Below are 19389 nucleotides of genomic sequence, written 5' to 3' on the forward strand. Positions count from 1 at the left end.
TAATAAAGAAACAAAAGTTTACATAAAATATTCAACAAAATTTACTAACATACAGAGAGAGAAAAAAAAATAACAATTTAGAAATAACTTAAACAAAACAAAATTGTTTATTATTTTTTCATCGAATCTCACATTAAAACTTCAGTTGTTTAAATATTATTAAAAAATGTGGATTTGAAATAATAAAGCCTTTTTTTTTTTATAACAAATATACATTTATTTCAAATCAAAAAGTCATTAATAAATAAAACACTTAATAATTAATTGTTAATTTAATCATTTTTTAATTTAAGTCTTTATTTCTTTGATAAACTATATTTTTTACAATATTAGTATTATTTTTACTTGACTTTCCCTTGCACTCTTTAACAAAAAAATTTTCTTAATTACTTTGTAAAAATAAAAAAAAAAAAAAATTTAATACTTTAGTTAACATTAATAAATATTTATATTTTTAAATGTAATTAAATGTTTTATAACAAACAAAAATAAATTTCTAACAAAAATGTAATTTCAAGAGATATCAATTCAAAACGTACATCTTTTTGTAGAATTAATCTTACAAAGTAATTAATTAATTTTTTTTGAGTGTAATATTTTAATTTATTTAATGATATTTACATATACATGTACGTAACGAAATAAGATTTAAAAAAAAATTAACTATAATTTTTTCCATGTATTTATTGTTAACAGTGGCACATTCGAGAGCTCATCCTCGACCTACGAAAATGAATGATCCTCCACAAATTTCACAAATTCAACTGTACTTGAGGGCACGTGCCAGTTTGCTCAGACTTAGAAATATTTATATGGGATAAAATGTATTTATGCAAATGTTTAGGATGAAATTACGCATATAGTGACAGGATTTTTAAAATACTACGAGCATAAGCTCGCAATAATCCTAAAATAACCGACAGGATACCTACTATTTCTAAATTGTATGTACAATGAGTGCCAAGAGATTGAGCCAACCTCTTCCTCAGTTTCATTACTTTGCCAAGTGTCTCGTCTTCACGACGACGCAAAGGGATACGACAACAACAACGACGACAACGAGGGGAATTGTGAGAGATTTTTACGTTTCTCTATAGAGTAAATAAATGAAAACATTTAACAAAAACCAACTTTTGAGGTAGGGAGCAAGATATTTTAGAGTTGAAATACATAATCTAAAACGTGAAGTTATGCTTTATCTATGCTATCATAAAATACTCGAGAATTTCTCGTAATACCCCCTGTTATTTTCATTATTTTTACTTTTACTAGATATTAATATTTAATTTAATATGTATGTATATGTATATATATAAATATTATTATATATACATATATATTTCGCTCATTCATATCACATTAACGGTCACGTCGAGACTTGAAAATTGCGCTGATAGCCGAGGATGATAAACCTAATAGATCTTTTCTGATGTAATGAGAGAAAAATTATTATTTTATTCAAGAGGAAAATTTCATTTCATTATCATTCCTTTTAATTTATTAATTACTTCAACGATAAAAATTTCTTGATTAATAAAATATATTTTATTAAAATTCATTTTTAAAAAAAATGATTAAATGTTTATTGTCATCAAGAAATTTTTGTCATTCTTTTTCATAGTTGTAAATAAAATATTGAATAATTTGAGTTTATAATAAAATATTATCCATCTCAATGTTAATAATTTTTCACTCAATTCGAAACAATGCTTCGTGTATGCTGAATTTTATTAATTAATATAATCATAATTATTATTAAATATTTTTTTGGAATTCTGATGACTGAAAACTTGTACGCTAGATTCACAGCATTGATCACTTATGTAAATTTCCACTGCACTAAAGCGATCACTTAAAAAGCTGAGAAAAATAGCATTCACTACACTTTTTTTTCATTTTTTACCATTTTTTTTTTTTGTATTTACGAATAGTTAAATATGTATTTTTATATTATTTTTAATGGGTTTTGACTAATTAACGACCGCATAAGCTGCTGCCAAGAGCCTCGGACATGATAAAATTTATTTAGATTCGGTAATATTATTTTTCTTTTAATTGAAAACACTTTTGAATGTTTATTAATGCATTTTGTTGTTTATCCGTTTTCAGTCATTGTGCTCTTGACACGGAAAAACAATATAAGAATAGCAAGACATACCGCAATTTTCACTCACTCGTTCATCCATCCATACATAGAGTCATACTCTCACACATTCTTTTTTTATTTTCGTAAGACGCTTCTTGCATAATGATGTGGTTCCATCGATGGTTGATAATATTCTCCTTGGGATTAAGACTCGTGCTGGTAAATGAGTGAACTTGTTGGCGTAAACTATGCTAGGATCGTTGGATTGACGATAGTCTAAAGGTCCCATCACTGTTGAACTAGATATAATCACTAAACATAGAGATGTCGATACGCCATGATTATTTTTGGAGTCATTTTGGTGTTGATGCATTTGGGCGGGATCTCTTAAGGAAATTGCATATATACGTGTATGTGTATGTGTGTGCTAACGTTCTCATTCATCTTCGTATGCATGCTCTTGCTTGATTATGCAATTGGTTGAACGATGAGCACTCACAAACGAGTATTACCATCATATCTATTTTACTGTGAATAATCTTGGACTATTCGCAATTAAATTAAATCATTTATAATCATTTCAGTGCTTTTTTTTCTTCAAAAGAGGATGATAGACTAGTTAAATGGATACTTAGCAACGTTTATCAACGTCTTATACACAACAAAAAGATGAAGAATCACAGCGAGATGATTTTTCCAACGAATTTAATGTAATATAAAATTCGTTGAACTTGCAAAAGATTCCACTGGGACTTGGATCCATTTGGAATGGGCCGGGTATTTTATTTTATTGATTAAAGATGATTGAGTAAAAGATTTCTTCGTGTAAAACACAACGGCATTCATCGGCAGCAACGAAAATCTATTTCTTGATAACTTTCAATCTCCTTATCGATCAGTTTACTAACCAATCGTTCATCTTTTCGCCGAGATTCAAGACTAGCCATGTGTGATTGGTATTCAACCGTTCAAAATTCAGCAAATTCTTTGGCGCACTTTTCTGTGCTTGAGATTCTTAATGGTTCTTCTTCGTAATCATCGAAATTACTGGTATCACCAGGTCCTTTACATTTAGGTAAGAAAGGTGCTTCGATCCTCTTCTGGAAGACTGCTATCCAATCAGTGCTAGCAAACCATTTATGTCCTTTAATGTCATTGACACCAGCTTTTAGATTGCCATACCTTTTGGTCAGATCAACTTGAAGGAGATTACGGAGTAAATCTTTCAGATCTGATCCAAAGTGTGATGGAAATCGAACTTTTCCGCTGACAATCTTTTCGTAAATTTGAATTGGCTGATCAGCAAAAAATGGAGGATAACCAGCAGCCATTTCATAGACTAAAACACCAAGTGCCCACCAATCTACAGCCTTGTTGTATCCTTTACTAAGGATTATTTCTGGTGCTAAATATTCGGGTGTTCCACATAAAGTCCACGTTCTTCCTTTCACCTTTTTAGCGAAACCAAAGTCAGTGACCTTGAGGTAACCTTGAGAGTCAATAAGAAGATTCTCAGGCTTCAGATCTCTATAAATAAGATCTAAGTAATGTAAATACTCAAAAGCGAGGACTATTTGAGCTGCATAAAATCGTGAATGTGGTTCAGAAAATCGGCCAACCTTTCGTAGATGACTAAACATTTCTCCCCCAGGTACATATTCCAATACCATGTATAAATTTGAGTTGTCCTTGAAGTGGAAACGTAAAGAAACAAGAAAAGGAAAGTTGATAGCTTGGAGAATTCTTTTTTCATTGAGCGTATGCTCTACCTGCTTGAGCTTGACTACTTTCTGCTTATCCAATATCTTCATTGCATAATACTCCTTGGTCGGTTTATGTTGTACTATCATGACTCTGCCAAACGAGCCAGTCCCGAGCGTTTTAATCCTTTCAAAGTCATCGAGACCTGCCGTATTGGTAGGATTCTTCTTCCATTTTTCTTCAAACTCTTCCTTTGCTTCATCAAGGTATTCCTTGACACTTTCAGCAGGATCCACCTTTTTATTGGCTGTCGCGGCATTGTTGCCCATTTTTCCAGCCCCGCTAGAGCCTGCTAAGGCTCCACGGATATCAAATTTCTTCAGAATTTCTGCGGTTTTAATTAAAACGTTTGAAAGAGAAATTCACTCCTGATCTAGGAGTGTTTTTATCAAGATTTGAAGCTTTTTATGTTAAAGCTTCAATCACTAAGCGCGTGACACACCGCTCGATTTCTCACAAAAACTCTCCGGGGGTCAACAAAATAGGTCAACACTCCTCGTCGGCACCTTGCGCCATCTTTCCTGTCAATTACAACCGCCACTGCCGTCTCTAAGCCACTGACGACAGTTTAATTGTATGTACTTGATAACGCAATAAATCCACTTTTGCTTTATTATTATTATCTCCTCACTAACCACTCTTTCTCAATCACTCTTATTTCACTTCAATCAAGACTAAGTGAAAAATTATAAAACCACACTTTACTCGTTCGCACCGTGTACGCTTAACCCTCAGAGCCCGCTTCAAACCGAAGACGTCGGCACACTGTACACCACTCTACACTCCGTAGACCACCACCACGAACGCCACGAACGTCACACCAGAGAGGCGACAACCTCACGTCATCCACACACTAACATTTGTTTAGCTATTAAGATTTTTATACGTCTTTAGCAGTTAAAGACGAAATATTTATTGCTTTTATACTTTTACAGCTTTACAGCTATTATTACTGAATGAATTATGTGTACAGTGTTTGTACTTAATGCTGTACAAACGTGAAAATGAATGAGAGTTCTTTATTGACAAGAGTCTCATGCACACACTGACTCACACTATTACACGAACGAGCAGCTACTACTTGAAACACCAGTCAACTGAAATTTACATTTGTTGACTACTGATGGTAATTCTTAGTCTCTTATTTTACCGACCGTCGATTAATCTCAAATTTCCCGCTAAAGCCGAGTACCAAGAATTCAAACAATCAAAAAATGGCTGAAAAAATTTACCTTAAAAAATTTTAATCCGTTATTATAATCCAAAAATGAGCTGAATATTATCCATTATGACTCAGTAAACATACTTTTACTCTTATAATACAAAAAATAATATAAAACACTTGATTTTTAATATTAAAACACTAAAATAAAATACAGAAGTTTACTGTATAGGAATTAGCATCACAATATTCGTTAAAACTATTTACACATAAATTGTCACATTTAACACACTTAAACATTTGATAAATAATTAAAATTTGATAATACAATAATTTAATAACTTTTTGATAGAAAAAAAAAAGATACTCCAAAAAATTTCAGACCAAACGTTACACCGGCAAACGCGACAGTCAATTGACGCACTGGACATGCGCATTGCGGAGCAAACCGGAGTGGAATCGAAGTGACGTCTATCGGCAGCAATTCAAACTCATCTGTTTGAAATGTTAACGGTCATTTCAACTCCATGCACAGAAATAAATTTTCTTGTCAGTTTCATGAGTTAGTGACGCTCAAGTGCGGCTTTTAATCATTATTTAATATAAATAATTCAATCCACTAATATTTTTACCCTATAAGACTCTAAACAAAGTACAAAAAGTAGATTTTAAGTGATTCAAGTGAGTATAAACAATCCATTGACATTAAATCATCATTTACATTAGTTGGACTACATGACTACAGTTAAACAAACTCCAAAAAATTCTTTATTTATTTATACTAACGATAATTTGTTTTGATAGAATTATTTATTAGACAATCTTTAGTATTTATTAATTTTGATAAAAAAATTTAAATAATTATAATACTGAATATGTCGCACTTGAGATATCAAAAAGAATTAAGTAACTTGACTAGAATGGATGAAGCTATTAAAGGACCTATGCCTCGTTGGCAGAAAAAAAGTTTAGAATCTTCAAATTTAAAGTAAGAAATAATTTATCAATTTTCGATATAATCAATAAATTCATAATAATTAATAACTTTTTTTCTATATAAATTATAGCTCCAATAGTTCAAGAAAGCCAATGAATAATAGCTCAGTAGCTAACATCAGTGTTGGAAAAACTCCTACAAAAAGAACTGAAATACGAACAAAAAAGACTCCAAAAAGTGCTAAAAAATCTCCAAGTAAGTTGAATTTATTTTTAAATAGAATTCATTATTAATAAACACCAAATTTTGTTGATTTTTTTCATGTAATTGAACGACTTTTTAACTAAATAATCATTTTATAGGCCGTGCAAATGGAACAACACCTGCTAAAACTCCCAGTGGTGGAGATAGATTCATTCCTTCTAGAACTACAACAAACTTTGATTTAGCTTATCATAAGGTATTTCATATAATTAAACTTTTTTATCAATCTCGTACCTTTATTTTAATCAATTTTAATATACTTCAGCTTCAACAACATAATTCTGATCAAGATGATAAAAATGATTCCACAAGTCCTTCTAAGAAAGAAATGCAAAGGCTAATTGGGGAGAATCTTGCTGGAGGGGATTTTAGTAATGTTAGAGTTCTATCGTATCAAAATAAAGCACCAGCACCTCCTGAAGGGTATCAAAATCCTTTAAGAGTTGTTTACAGTCAATCAAAAACACCAGCAAGTGTGAAAACTGCTACAAGATACATACCTCAAGCTCCAGACCGGATATTAGATGCACCTGAAATTGTTGATGACTATTGTAAGTCATATTAAAATTATTGAATATATTTGATTAATTGTTTATGAATCATTTTTAAAAATATTTTATTCCAATTCTAGATTTGAATTTAGTTGATTGGTCATCCAGCAATGTTTTAGCGGTAGCTCTTGGATCAACTGTTTACTTGTGGAATGCTGCAAGTGGAACAATTGAAGAATTATTTGAATTAGATGGCAACGACTATGTTTGTTCAGTAGCATGGATTCAAGAAGGCCCTTATCTAGCGGTAGGAACACCAACAGGTAACACCGAGCTCTGGGACTGCAGTCAAATGAAACGAGTTAGGATAATGAATGGACACGCTGCTCGTGTTGGATCTCTAGCTTGGAATGCTCATATTCTCAGCAGTGGATGCAGGTGAATATATATAAATATATGTTTTTGAAATATTGTAATAATTTCTAAAATTCCAAATGAGTTTTTATTTTTATTTATTTAAGATCTGGTCAAATCGTTCATCACGATGTCCGACAACGAGATCATTTGGTTTCTTGTATTAATGCTCATGCTCAAGAAGTCTGCGGGCTTAAATGGTCACCTGATGGCAAGTATCTTGCTAGTGGAGGTAATGATAACATGCTACAAATATGGTCCGCTGTTGGAGGTCACAATCATGCCCAACGTCAACCAGTATTTTCATTTAATCAACATCAAGCTGCTGTGAAAGCTCTTGCATGGTGTCCTTGGCAGTCAAATATTCTTGCCAGTGGTGGAGGAACTGCCGATAGAACAATTAAATTTTGGAATTGTAATAATGGTAAGCTCTTTATTTTTATTATTTATTGTGATCATAATGAAGTTATACAAACAGTTGATTTTTCTCTAACATTGAATTAATATTTTAAGGTTCTTGCGTCAATAGTATTGATACCAAATCTCAAGTCTGTTCACTACTCTGGTCAACAACCTATAAAGAAATAGTATCAGGTCATGGATATGCACAGAATCAGTTGATAATTTGGAAATATCCATCAATGAATAAAGTAGCAGAATTAACGGGTCACACAAGTCGTGTCTTACATCTTGCTATGTCGCCAGATGGAACAACTGTACTCAGTGCTGGTGCTGATGAGACTTTAAGACTATGGAAATGTTTCCAACCTGATCCTCATAAAAAGAAAGAACATGTTGAAGTAAAGTCTGTCGCCTCTAAATTAAAACAATCGATTCGATAACAAACCGATATGATAACTAGAAAATTTAAAATAATTATCAACAAATTGACGAAACCTTTATTTACTGCTCATAAATTTAAATTAATATAATTTAAAGTAAATAATTGTTGGTAGTAATGTTATTATTTCGGACTGAATAGAAATTAATAGATTTGGCTTTCAAATTTATTTTTCTTTTAACAACGCATAAATATTTAAATCAAACAGTAATTAATAAAATTAAAAAAATTGACATTTTATTTTTATATTTTTATACAAATAATTTAATAGTACAAGCTAAATAAACATGTTTTCCGACTGTTTATAGGAAATAAGTTTAAGCATTGTTTTAAGAAAAATGTTTGTATCATAGATTTTTAATAAAGGATACCTCAATCATATATGAGTATTGTTATTAAGTTTTAAAAAAAATTGACACTAATAAATAATAAAAACATTCAATTTAATACCTAAAAAAATAGTTGAGTAATAGTACTATAAGCGATAAATTGAAAAACAAAATTTATTCACAATGTTTATAAGATATAAACTCTGAAATTGCATAAAATAAAAGAAAGTTCAACCAATTAATCTTACTCGTGATCACCTACGCTCGGTTTACAAAGGTAAAACCTGTTGAGTAATGCGTAGGATTAGGGATACTAACGTGTACTTTATATTCTTAATCCCCACTACGCATAGTGGTAAAAAAAATTACCTTCGTTCCCTTGAAGCCTACACCACTGTCAAAGAAGGCAGGTATAAGCCGGTAATCATCTGACCCATAGTTTTACTTTTTTTTCACAGGATTCAGAAGACTTAAGTTTGATTTACACAAACCCAAGCCAGACAAGTTCAACACTAAAAAACTCTAAACGAAGAAAATGGGCTATTGTTTATTTTTTATTTGATTTATTAATCAAAAAATTAATTTTTTATTCATTAATTGACCATTTAAATAAGTTATTGAAGATAATTGAAATATACAATGGATATACCGGGACCTTCGGGAATATCAGGAAGGTTTGACGTAAGATCGAATGTAATTACAGTAAACACAAACGATGTTCGTGAAGACGATGATAGTGAACAGTGGTGGACAAGTGACAGTGGATCTAGTAGTGGTTCTTATTATTCTGACAGTGATAGGTAAATAAATAATTTTTTATAACAATAATTTACAATATCATATTTTTTCAAAATTTATTTGGTAAAAAATTTTACTTAAGTTTCTTTTATAAAAAATATTATTGATCGTCATGAGAATAAATCAATTTATTGAAAGATTGATGATTGAAGAGCTTTTTTTATTTATGTCTGTAGTAGCTGCAGTTCATTTGCAGAATGGGAAGCGGAAATTGGTCCTGGGGGAGAAGTATTTTATATAGAATCTTTTCCGGAAACTCCAGGGAGTAATACAAAATCAAATAATAATAGCAAGGAGTCAGAGTCCCCACCTCCAGAATTGATAAGACGTCGCAGCACTAGGGCGCAAAAATTGATGAGATTAATAAGAAGAAGAGAGAGCAAAAGATATAGTACTAAGGGAAAAAAATCAAAGGGTGCTGATTCTAAACAAGTTGATGGAAATACTCAAAAAGAAGGAAGTGGAAAAGAAGTTAAATTTCAAGATTATCAGGTGATTAGATGAACCGTTATAAATAATTGAATAATTTTTTATTTTAGCTCATTAAAATTTATTTTGTTATTATCAGGCAGGTGAAATAAAGGAAGTTATGCTATGGGTAAATCCAGAAAGACGACACAATTTAGGCCGCCGAGCAACAATGTGTGAAGTTTATTTAGGAATCACTCCAGGGAATTTCTCAGACAAAGTCAGAGTAATGGTTGCAGGATTTATTCCTGACAGTGAAGCAATGATGAACAAAAACATCAAGATTGGTGATTGGTTAAGAAGCATAAATTCTCAAGATGTTACATCTGAGAATCTTGATTACATTCTTTCAGAAATAACCAGTCCAATGATTGTCAAACTTCAACTCCAAAGAATAGCTGGAATCGAAGTCACTACAGATGCACCACTGTCAAATGTTCCAAAGCAGTCACCACTTGTTCGTCGATTGGTGGACAAGGAAAGAAGCCAAAAATTTATGGAATCGTTACTCGATTATTCTTTTGGAGTAATATATCTCCAAACATCAGGTTTGTCTGAAGCAGGTCCCGAACTCCAAGGAGTTTTATATACATATCCGAGATCTGAAAATAAAAATCTCCACTCAATTTTATGTAATGCAAGAGGAGCTTTTATAACTTTAAATCATTTACTGCCAGAAACAGTTAATGCATATCCAATAAGCACTACCATTTCTGTGGGAAGCGAAAAAATCCACATCTCCTATGCTCCTAGAAATGATGAATTATTTCTTTTAGCCATTCCAGAACGATGGTTTAGTTGTGAGGAATCAATAGAATTATTAAAAAATATTATTCGATCATTAGAATTTACATATCAATCATTAAATAAATGCTTTTCTAATGAAGATCATCATCATGATTTAGATCATTTATTTTACTTAACGTTTATTAATTTATTACAACTTAATCCTGATGATGAATCATCCGAAGAAGAGCTATCTTTAAAAAATGTGATAGATCGAAGAGAGAAGTGCGAATTTGAAACAATAATTGGAGCAGCTCATCAAGTAACTCTGCCAAGAGATGCTCTAATACAAATTGATACAGCTTTAAATGATTTAGAAGCTTTGGATGAAGATTGGAACGATGATTCAATGGATTGTGAAAGATTTTTTACATTTCTTGGTGCTTGTATTTATCATAAAAGCTATCTACTTGCTTCTCATTTACCACATGGTGACTTAATGGATGTTCATGCATTTCTTCAGGTCAATGGACTTTTAAATCTAATTGAGAATGAACCTGTTAAAACAATGGTTATTTGGAAAGAAGTATTTCCCCATTCATCAAATCGTGGTATGGAGAATTCAGCATTATATGATGAAACAAACACCAAATGGTTTATTCTAGTCGTTGGATATGAAACGGAATTACTTGTGGCAATTTTAGAGAGTGAAGGTTGTACTGAAGTTAATGAAGATGATGAAGGACCAGATATTTTTTATGTAGAAGAAGCTCAAGAAACTTTGAAACATATTCAAAGAGTTGGAATCCCTACTTTAGCTTCAAAATGGGTTCTATCTAATGCTAAACCCGAAACGATAGATATTAAAGATAGAATCAGTGTTAAAACAACCATTGCAGAAAATTTATTAGGTTTTATTAAATCTTCTGATAATCAAAATTCGACACCGAAGAATACAGTAAAAGAAAGTGGAAATAAAAAGGTTCCTGAAGTGACATCGATACTGAAAAAAAGAAGTCCTGAACAAAGTCCAATAATGATAAATTCAGGTAATTCTTATTTTTCAATTATTCTCATTGATCTTAAAACTTTTATTAATATATTTTAATTTTTAGTTTATTCATTTCAATCTTCTGAAGACACAATGAGTCAGAGCACTGGAATAAACAGCGAAATGAGTGATGAAGCAGCTCCAATTTTAGGTAGACGTGCTTTAAGAGAAAAAGCATTGGCTGTAACAAAATATTCAGATGAGAGTGATGAGTCTGAAGATGACATGTATCGAGTAAGACATTATAATGATACTGAAAATTTTTGTTTAAGTAGAAAACAAATAATTAATCATATTAATTATTTTTGCAGGATGAAAGCCAATCTAGTATAGCTGATATTTCTGACATACGTGAAAACTTATTAACTCAAGCTGAATATATAATTCCTATGCGATTGACAACTGGAGAAAAGAATTGTCTATTATATTTTGTCCACTTAGATACATTTGAAGGAATATTAATGTCATCTAGGACAGTAGAAAACCCAGAGAAAAATTCAGAAATTATTGCAAAATTCAATGAATGTGCTCATACAATTCATAAATTATTAAGCAATACAGTAAGATACAAAAAAATGGTTAAAGAAGATGAAGATACTTCAGCAGTTAACAAAAATCTTGTTACAATAAAAGAACACGGAGTCTTATTTGAATATGAGAACGTAACATTTTGGGTGATTGGCCGATTATTTGAAGCTCCATATGCAAAAGAATTTTATGTTTGCTATGAAGATTCTGCTCCTCAAAATTTAATAGAAATGGCATTTCGACTTCAGGGTACATGGTTGTAAAAATCATTATGTTATTTTAAGAAATATTAGAGATACATTAGAAAATAAGTAAGAAGTAACTATTAAATAATGTAAATAGCATCAAGAAAGTACAAATAATTTTTTAATATTACTTGCAATATAAGAAATAAACCCGTCGTTTATATTGAGTGATAAAAATCCTTGAAATATTAAGAACAAGTAATAAAATTGAATATTCATGTAAATAAGATATTGTTGAAAATGAATGATTGATGAATCAATCAGTTTTATTCTTAATAATAGTCATAATAATGTATAAATATTCATTTTTTTTATTACTTCGGTTAGTGCAAAATTTTTATTTGCATCTTATTAATTAACAAACATTATAATCATTGTTGCCAGCAACATAAAATTAATGAATCGTTCAATGCATGGTGTATATATTTATATAATAATTAATACTTAATTGCTTAGAAAACTTATCATTAAATATTAGTAAAAATTCTAGGAAATAAATATTTTATACTTTTTTGTTATAAATTATTTGTATGATCAATCACAGCCAATGGCTCTTTATTATCAGTATGTTTGCGTTCTGAAACAGTAGTTGAAGATAATTTATTCGGTTTAACTTTAACTACTACTGAAGCTCCAGCCATTTTACTCCCATAATGGCCAGCCCAAAAAAGGCAGTCACATCCACCGTCTTGAAATAAAATTTGTTTAACGCCAGTTCCATAGTTTGTAAATTCATAGGTAAACTAAAAAAAAAATTAATTACTATAAATTAATTAAATAATAGTACACCAATAAATTTTAGAATGAAATTTTACATGATGCCATTTATTCTGTTTCTCATCTCCTTCAAGAATATCACGAAATTTGTGAGATTTAAGTGTTTTATTATTTTCATCTAGGAGGGCAATGAAACATTCGTATGATGCAGGGCAATCCCATCTGCAACTATACCATTCACTTACCTATAAAGAAATTCAACTTTTATTTCAAGTGTTTTAATTAATTTGTAGACATTTTAATGAAATGATAATAAAATTTTAAATAACAACTATACCACAATAGGAGGTTGAAACGTGTCTAACAAGTAAGGCGACAATCCTTCTTCAACTAGGTTGATGATTTGTCTTTTAGTACATGTAAAATAACTAGTGACAAAACAACTTTGATGTCCTTCGAAAACAGGATCATCAGGTAACGGAGGTACTCCATTAGGAGGATTTTCCACTTTCCAATGATCTCCTCCTTGACTAACAATTTGCCAGTCTTTTTTTAATCCATTCTGACCAGAATGATTCTTAACTAGATTTTTATCGAATGGATTTTTTTTACATATTACATAATATACTGGCCATGGCATGTCCTTAATGCATTGAAGTGACTGGCCAAAGATCATTTCAGCCTTTTTTCGCCAAACATATTCTTGGATTAAAACTTTCCATCTTTTACATACAATTTGACAGTTGAGCAGTGATTTGTAATCAACGTAACAAAGTAATTCTGCTAATAGTTCTTCAGGTATATACTTGTCACATAAAACAAAACCATTATTACCATTTTCATCGTAAGCAACTCTCGTAGAAGATGTAGCATTTTGGAGCTGACCCATTGTTTTAGATATAATAAATGAAATAAAACTGTAAATTTAAATGAATAATTATAAAATAAATTTTGATTAAAATTTGTATTAAAACAAAATCATACTAAATCATGTGTCATAATTACCAATAAAGATAAAAGTTAGATTGAACTTACTTTAGCATATCAATGTAACCTCTCACTACACACTGAAACAATTATTTAATACTGCAATTGTATAACGAATATTCCATTTTATTCGTTAACACTTTTTTTAAGAATATTACTAAATCGTTGATTCTATTCGTAATGATGATCGGAATTTAATGTTACTTATTTTCGATGACTCAATCTTACAAAAACAAACGATTACAGTGAAAGGCTCATATTCATAGGTATATCCAACGTAGTAAAGAATATACGTGTTATTTATCTATCTCGTATGTACGATAGTTGTGTTGGTAAAAACAGCTTTAGAAAATACATTCACACCAAATGCAGCATTCACTATGTACACATGGTTACCAGCCGTATCACATGATGAATGTATGGTCACCTTAAATTAATATTAAAGAGCATGTGATGGAAAAATATCATAAATAAAAATAATGCGTAATAATTATTTATGATTAATGACTCATACTTAAATTTAAACATTTATGAATAATTATAATAAAAATAAATAAAGAAAACTATTTTTTTCTCTATAGACTATTTTTTTGTTTGTTATTTTCTAAAATTATTTTTATAATAAAACCTTTAAAATTAATGAAAGTCAAGGGTTTTTCAATAATGATAAAAATTCCAATTTTTGCTCACCACAATGTATTTGCATTATTAAAATACATAATTTCGTACCATTAATATTTAAAGGAAATAGGTACGTGGTTTACGTACGCTGAATAGAGGCATACGATTGCGATGATGGATTCGCTTAGGCAATGGGAATCTAATTTTAGAGTCATGGAACTGTTTAACTTGCGGCCTACGGCAATTAGCAGCTTTAACCACTTCAACTTTAATTATTTGTATCGAATGAGCCCTAGCACGGTGACGAGCTCCCATATCACGATAACACTGAGTAACAGCTCCACTGACTGAAAGATCTCTGTATTCTCTGTACATATTGTGAGTACCTGATCGAGAATCATACCTCAACCAAATTCCAAAGTTTTTGATCTTGGTTGGAGTTTTTTCTGGTATCTGGAAAATGAATAATATTAATTAGAAATTATCATATTATAAATAAAGCAAGTAAATAATCTAACTATTAATAAGGCATAATATTACAATAAGTATTTTTTTTATCAATGAAACTTTCATCGGATAAGCATGTACGAGTTGATTGTTGAAGTAATATGCTCACCTGTTTAAGTGAAACAATTTCACCGGTAGATTTTTTGAATTTTTTCAATTGTCTCAAGAAATACCAGAAACGAGATTTAGCAACAATTGCATCTGGTGCAAATATCCTCATTTTATAAAGAGGAGTTGTCTTCTCCTTCTCAGTTGGAAGTTTCCTTCCAATGACTTCATATTCTTTCAACTGAAACAAAAATATTGATGTATTGTAGGTTATCTACATGAAACCATAACAGATTTAACTATTGATTATAAAATAATTAAACATTATAATGAAAGTATATTGAAAATTTGTAATGACTATCAATAAATTGATATTTTATGTAATTATTTTGTTCAATAGATGAAGAAAAAAAATTTGACAAATGATATGGAATCCACGCCATGCTGAATGGATAACCTTCAAGCCAACAAAAATATTACGATATCTTAATCAAATGCGGAAAAATTGTCCACTAATGACTCATATATGAAATATTCGTTCATAAAAATTGATTTAAAATATATTTTTTATCAGAATTATCAATTTTTTACAAGAAATAAGCTTACTTCTCCCTTTGCTTTCATCGTGTCTTGAATCTACACGAGTGTAACCGGAAAAAGAAATTATAGATGGCGGAAATCATACACTATAATTTACTATAGTTTATGAAAAATCTGTAGCTTGTTCCAAATGACGCTTCATAGCTGATAGGAGCCATTTTGAACTTTGAACATGCGTTTATAATTCATGTAAACGTATGTACCGTATGCATATTGAATCGTTATAAAACGATTTTTAACGTACATGAAAGTACTACTCGGCGTAGTGTACATCGTGTCAGTTATTGGTTCTTTTTACAAAACCTACATTACAGCAATACAAAAATATATTTCATAGCGACATGAGAGTGTAATGGCGTTGGTACTACAAGGAACTTGCCTCGTATCCATTTGTGCTGTTACCAATCGTTCAGGATTGTAAAGGAAAATTTTCAAGTCAGTGCTGACAACTCTTTATTAATTAACATTCTTTTATGTATATTATTTTATCAAACAACAAAATAAAACAAAAAACAATAAGATTATTTATATCAAATTTTTCAACACAACCCATTGATAATTGTTGAAAAAAAAGAATTTGTTTCAAATTGAATTTACGTAATTCCATTCATGGTTTCAGTAATTAGAACACTAACTTTTCGATTACTTTTACCTTAACACTTCTCTATGTTCAACGGACTGATTTTTAAACTAATCATGTATATAGATTTAAAGGTAGTTTAATATTTAATTCTATTTTTTTTTTTAAATAAAATTTAACAATGACTTTAATAATTAGATTGTGATCTTATCACTTACTGACATAAAGTTTTTGAATGATTCTATAATCTTAATATTACATTATTGATATATTCTTTTAAATTACATATTAATTGTTTTTTTCAATCAATGTAGGTATTACAAAGATGACAACAGATTCCAACAAAGATTCTACGCATTGTTTAATATGCAACAGCAAAGTTGGAGTCTCAACGAGAAATAGTGTTCGAATTTTCGATGCAGCAGTAAATGTTGATCTAAATAAACCAATTTTAAAAACCATTGGTTCGATTTTGGAAAAAGAAATAGTTGAAGAAAATGCTCACTCTGATGTTGTTTGTAAAAAATGTTTCAAGTTATTTCATGAGGTAATTTTATGTTATAAAATAATAAAGCTAGTTTTACAAAAAAATTTTGATGTTAAATATTTATTTAAATTATTTTTGATTGAAATATTTTTACAGTATGATGAACTCCAAAATCGAACGTCGGAAATAAAAAAAGAAGTATTAAACAATTATAACAGAACGATGAAGAAAATTACGGAGTTACATGCGGAAGAGGAATATAATGATCATGATTATATAGATCATGACGATAATCAATTATTAGAGGAATTTTCACCAACTCCGAGTGACACCAAGTTTAAGACAGATGATAATTTCAATAAAGATGAATTAACAGAAGAACATCTCGATGAAGAATACCTTCAGGAAATTCATAAAGAAGAAGAAGAAGAAGAACAAATAGAAATGGATGAAGAACATGTAGATGATCCTCTCATTAAAGTTGATATTTCTCAAAATGATATAGAAGTGAAACCATTACAAGAAAAGAAGAAAAAAGAGTATAATAAAAAAATTAAAACTATCAAAGAAGAAATTACTGAGCCAATAGTTTCTAGAGATGACAATACTTATTTTTGTCTCTTGTGTCCTGATGAAGAGCGTGCCTCTGGAGAACCTAAGCAAATCATAGAACACATGAAAACAGTTCATGAAACTCGCTTATATATTTGTGATATTTGTGGAATGGATTTTAGAAAAAGAAATGAATTAACTGTTCATTTAGATGAACACATAGCAAAAGAAGAAGGTGATTTCCAATGTGAAGTTTGTAATAGAATATTCAGTAATTTAAGATTATTTCGAATTCATAAAAGAGTTCATTATCCTCAAAATAAATCTTGGCCTTGTGAAACGTGCGGTAAAAGATATAGCTCAAAAAATTTGTTAGATGAACATGTGAATAATCATATTGGTATCAGGCCTTATATTTGTGAAACTTGTGGAAAAGATTTTGCATCAAAATATACTTTTAAAGCTCATGTAAAAACTCATGAAGTTCGTCCAAGACCCTTTGAATGTCTTCAATGTAATAAAACATTTTTAAGTCAACAGAATCTTAATCAACATGAAAAAACACATTTAGGCCTAAAAGAATATATTTGTCAACAGTGTGGGAAAGCTTTTGGGTCTCAGCATAATCTAGAAGTACATAATATCGTTCATACTGGCTACAAACCGTATATTTGTAGAATGTGTGGTAAGGCTTTTGCAAGAAAAGCTGAAATTAGAGATCATGAACGCACTCATACCGGAGAAAAACCTTATCAATGCGAGTTTTGTGGAGCAACATTTAGTCAAAGATCTAATTTACAATCTCATAAGCGAGCTACACATTATAATGATAAAAGATATAAGTGTGATGATTGTGGAAAGGGATTTAAAAGACGAAGATTATTGGACTATCACATAAAAGCAGCTCATACGGGTGAAAGACCATATAAATGTGAAACATGTTCAGCAACATTTGTTTATCCTGAACACTTTAAAAAACATATGCGCATACATACAGGTGAAAAGCCTTATTTATGTGAAGTTTGCGGTAAAGCGTTTAATAGTAGGGATAATAGAAATGCCCATAGATTCATTCATAGTGATAAGAAACCATACGAATGTTTAGTATGTGGTATGGGATTCATGAGGAAACCTCTTCTATATACTCACATGCAGTCGCAAGGACATTTAAACGATACAATTGTTGTTAATCAACCAAGATTGACTACTGACGAAGAGCAAGTAATTGCAATTCCTGAGGATGTTCAATTGTTAATTAACGATGGAGAAGATGTAAGACCCTGAATACAATTTTTTATTATTTATTTGTTAATATTATTTATTGGTAAATTTTTCTCTTTTAAGTTGGAAGAAACTGGGTTGTATGTAGCTGAATTAAAGGACCATGTAATTATTCAAGAAGGTGAGGAGCCAATGTATGCAGAAGAGGATGCTCTAGATATTTCTCCTGAAGAAAATATCTCACAAGCTCAAGTAGAACATATTGTTGTTAATAATCAGGTAAATATTAATTTTTTATTATTCCAATCAATACTTGTTTGCACTATTAGTATAATTTTTGTTTTCTTTTAGATAGCATTTTCGGAAGGAGATATGATAGAATGTAAAAGAGAAACAAATGAACAAGATGAACAAGTATACAGTTATAATACAGGTGATGAAACGGAGACAATAGTTGTACCAACAACGACAGATTATAAAAATTTAATAAGTAATAACAAAAACAAAGTTCGATTGGTACAAATAAGAATTCCACCTGACTCTGGCGTAGAAGGTAAAAGCTGGCTTAGTCTTGTACAGAACTCGTAGGCTGATTTTTACGTATAAATTTTCATAATTAATTAATTATTAATAAATAACAATAATTTTTATGTTTAATGTATGTTATTTACTTGTAAAATATGGGAATCAGAATCTTGTTTTATTCATCTATTTTTTATGAATAAACAAATTAAAGATAAATACCTAGTTTTAATTATTTAGCATTAAAATTTATTTTACAGTTATTTTTAACTCTATATGAAACAAAATCTTTCAATCTAAGATCCTGTGCTAGATATTTTCTGCTTCCAGTACAACTAATACACGAATAATGTAATTTTTAGAATTTTTCTTTCAAAAAAAAATAAAAGATACGAATAGTATGCTTTATGCTAAATAATATTACTGTAGGGAGTTTCATTTGCTGA

At 30.2% G+C, this 19389-nt stretch overlaps 6 protein-coding genes across 8 annotated transcripts; 3 read left to right on the forward strand and 3 right to left on the reverse strand.

The window, feature by feature from the left end:
* Positions 1-1953: 1953 nt before the first annotated feature.
* Positions 1954-4889, reverse strand: Pka-C1 (Protein kinase, cAMP-dependent, catalytic subunit 1). The gene has a single exon (XM_035078584.1). The coding sequence runs from the start codon at positions 4114-4116 to the stop codon at positions 3055-3057; it is 1062 nt and encodes a 353-aa protein (XP_034934475.1). The 5' UTR covers positions 4117-4889; the 3' UTR covers positions 1954-3054.
* A 616-nt stretch (positions 4890-5505) lies between these two features.
* fzy (cell division cycle 20 protein fzy) lies at positions 5506-8148 on the forward strand. Of its 2 annotated transcripts, XM_035078601.1 has the most exons (8): positions 5506-5690; positions 5814-5997; positions 6077-6201; positions 6309-6406; positions 6476-6761; positions 6842-7139; positions 7223-7539; positions 7629-7957. In XM_035078601.1, the coding sequence occupies exons 2-8, from the start codon at positions 5885-5887 to the stop codon at positions 7955-7957; spliced, it is 1566 nt and encodes a 521-aa protein (XP_034934492.1). In that variant the 5' UTR covers positions 5506-5690; positions 5814-5884. The 2 variants fall into 2 exon arrangements, with proteins under 2 accessions (XP_034934492.1, XP_034934493.1); XM_035078602.1 differs by having other exon boundaries at positions 5506-5997; positions 7629-8148.
* Positions 8149-8696: 548 nt separating this feature from the next.
* On the forward strand, positions 8697-12274 carry in (protein inturned). Its single transcript, XM_035078586.1, has 5 exons — positions 8697-9085; positions 9260-9575; positions 9652-11326; positions 11393-11562; positions 11640-12274. Exons 1-5 carry the CDS (start codon positions 8925-8927, stop codon positions 12117-12119), a joined length of 2802 nt encoding a protein of 933 aa, XP_034934477.1. The 5' UTR covers positions 8697-8924; the 3' UTR covers positions 12120-12274.
* Positions 12275-12609: 335 nt separating this feature from the next.
* On the reverse strand, positions 12610-14119 carry LOC118064165 (F-box only protein 6-like). The gene is made up of 4 exons (XM_035078585.1): positions 13854-14119; positions 13156-13735; positions 12917-13063; positions 12610-12844 (listed from the first exon to the last, which is right to left on the reverse strand). The coding sequence occupies exons 1-4, from the start codon at positions 13859-13861 to the stop codon at positions 12617-12619; spliced, it is 963 nt and encodes a 320-aa protein (XP_034934476.1). The 5' UTR covers positions 13862-14119; the 3' UTR covers positions 12610-12616.
* A 365-nt stretch (positions 14120-14484) lies between these two features.
* RpL18A (ribosomal protein L18A) lies at positions 14485-15746 on the reverse strand. Its single transcript, XM_035078599.1, has 3 exons — positions 15588-15746; positions 15043-15222; positions 14485-14879 (listed from the first exon to the last, which is right to left on the reverse strand). Exons 1-3 carry the CDS (start codon positions 15603-15605, stop codon positions 14544-14546), a joined length of 534 nt encoding a protein of 177 aa, XP_034934490.1. The 5' UTR covers positions 15606-15746; the 3' UTR covers positions 14485-14543.
* Positions 15719-19162, forward strand: LOC118064173 (zinc finger protein 568-like). Of its 2 annotated transcripts, none has more exons than XM_035078595.1 (5): positions 15719-16016; positions 16476-16708; positions 16805-18472; positions 18545-18700; positions 18773-19162. In XM_035078595.1, exons 2-5 carry the CDS (start codon positions 16487-16489, stop codon positions 19007-19009), a joined length of 2283 nt encoding a protein of 760 aa, XP_034934486.1. In that variant the 5' UTR covers positions 15719-16016; positions 16476-16486; the 3' UTR covers positions 19010-19162. The 2 variants fall into 2 exon arrangements, with proteins under 2 accessions (XP_034934486.1, XP_034934487.1); XM_035078596.1 differs by lacking the exon at positions 15719-16016 and adding an exon at positions 16091-16295.
* The last annotated feature ends 227 nt before the right edge of the window (positions 19163-19389 follow it).

This window comes from Chelonus insularis, unplaced genomic scaffold (assembly GCF_013357705.1).
Source record: "Chelonus insularis isolate UGA/USDA-ARS -01 unplaced genomic scaffold, ASM1335770v1 contig_164_pilon, whole genome shotgun sequence".
Taxonomy (NCBI): Eukaryota; Metazoa; Arthropoda; class Insecta; order Hymenoptera; family Braconidae; genus Chelonus; species Chelonus insularis.

What these genes read in the sequence shown, in the direction of transcription:
- Pka-C1 (XM_035078584.1), bottom strand. Translation starts at nt 4,116, where the DNA reads ATGGGCAACAATGCCGCGACAGCCAATAAAAAGGTGGATCCTGCTGAA.
- fzy (XM_035078602.1), top strand. Translation starts at nt 5,885, where the DNA reads ATGTCGCACTTGAGATATCAAAAAGAATTAAGTAACTTGACTAGAATG. An exon ending in TTAGAATCTTCAAATTTAAA is followed by an intron (nt 5,998 to 6,076) that starts GTAAGAAATAAT and finishes TATAAATTATAG; the next exon opens with CTCCAATAGTTCAAGAAAGC. An exon ending in TTGATTTAGCTTATCATAAG is followed by an intron (nt 6,407 to 6,475) that starts GTATTTCATATA and finishes AATATACTTCAG; the next exon opens with CTTCAACAACATAATTCTGA.
- in (XM_035078586.1), top strand. Translation starts at nt 8,925, where the DNA reads ATGGATATACCGGGACCTTCGGGAATATCAGGAAGGTTTGACGTAAGA. An exon ending in TATTATTCTGACAGTGATAG is followed by an intron (nt 9,086 to 9,259) that starts GTAAATAAATAA and finishes TTATGTCTGTAG; the next exon opens with TAGCTGCAGTTCATTTGCAG. An exon ending in TCCAATAATGATAAATTCAG is followed by an intron (nt 11,327 to 11,392) that starts GTAATTCTTATT and finishes TTTAATTTTTAG; the next exon opens with TTTATTCATTTCAATCTTCT.
- LOC118064165 (XM_035078585.1), bottom strand. An exon ending in CGTTTCAACCTCCTATTGTG is followed by an intron (nt 13,064 to 13,155) that starts GTATAGTTGTTA and finishes ATTTCTTTATAG; the next exon opens with GTAAGTGAATGGTATAGTTG. An exon ending in AACAGAATAAATGGCATCAT is followed by an intron (nt 12,845 to 12,916) that starts GTAAAATTTCAT and finishes TTTTTTTTTTAG; the next exon opens with TTTACCTATGAATTTACAAA.
- RpL18A (XM_035078599.1), bottom strand. An exon ending in AAATTGTTTCACTTAAACAG is followed by an intron (nt 14,880 to 15,042) that starts GTGAGCATATTA and finishes TTCATTTTCCAG; the next exon opens with ATACCAGAAAAAACTCCAAC.
- LOC118064173 (XM_035078595.1), top strand. Translation starts at nt 16,487, where the DNA reads ATGACAACAGATTCCAACAAAGATTCTACGCATTGTTTAATATGCAAC. An exon ending in TAATTAACGATGGAGAAGAT is followed by an intron (nt 18,473 to 18,544) that starts GTAAGACCCTGA and finishes TTCTCTTTTAAG; the next exon opens with TTGGAAGAAACTGGGTTGTA. An exon ending in ATATTGTTGTTAATAATCAG is followed by an intron (nt 18,701 to 18,772) that starts GTAAATATTAAT and finishes GTTTTCTTTTAG; the next exon opens with ATAGCATTTTCGGAAGGAGA.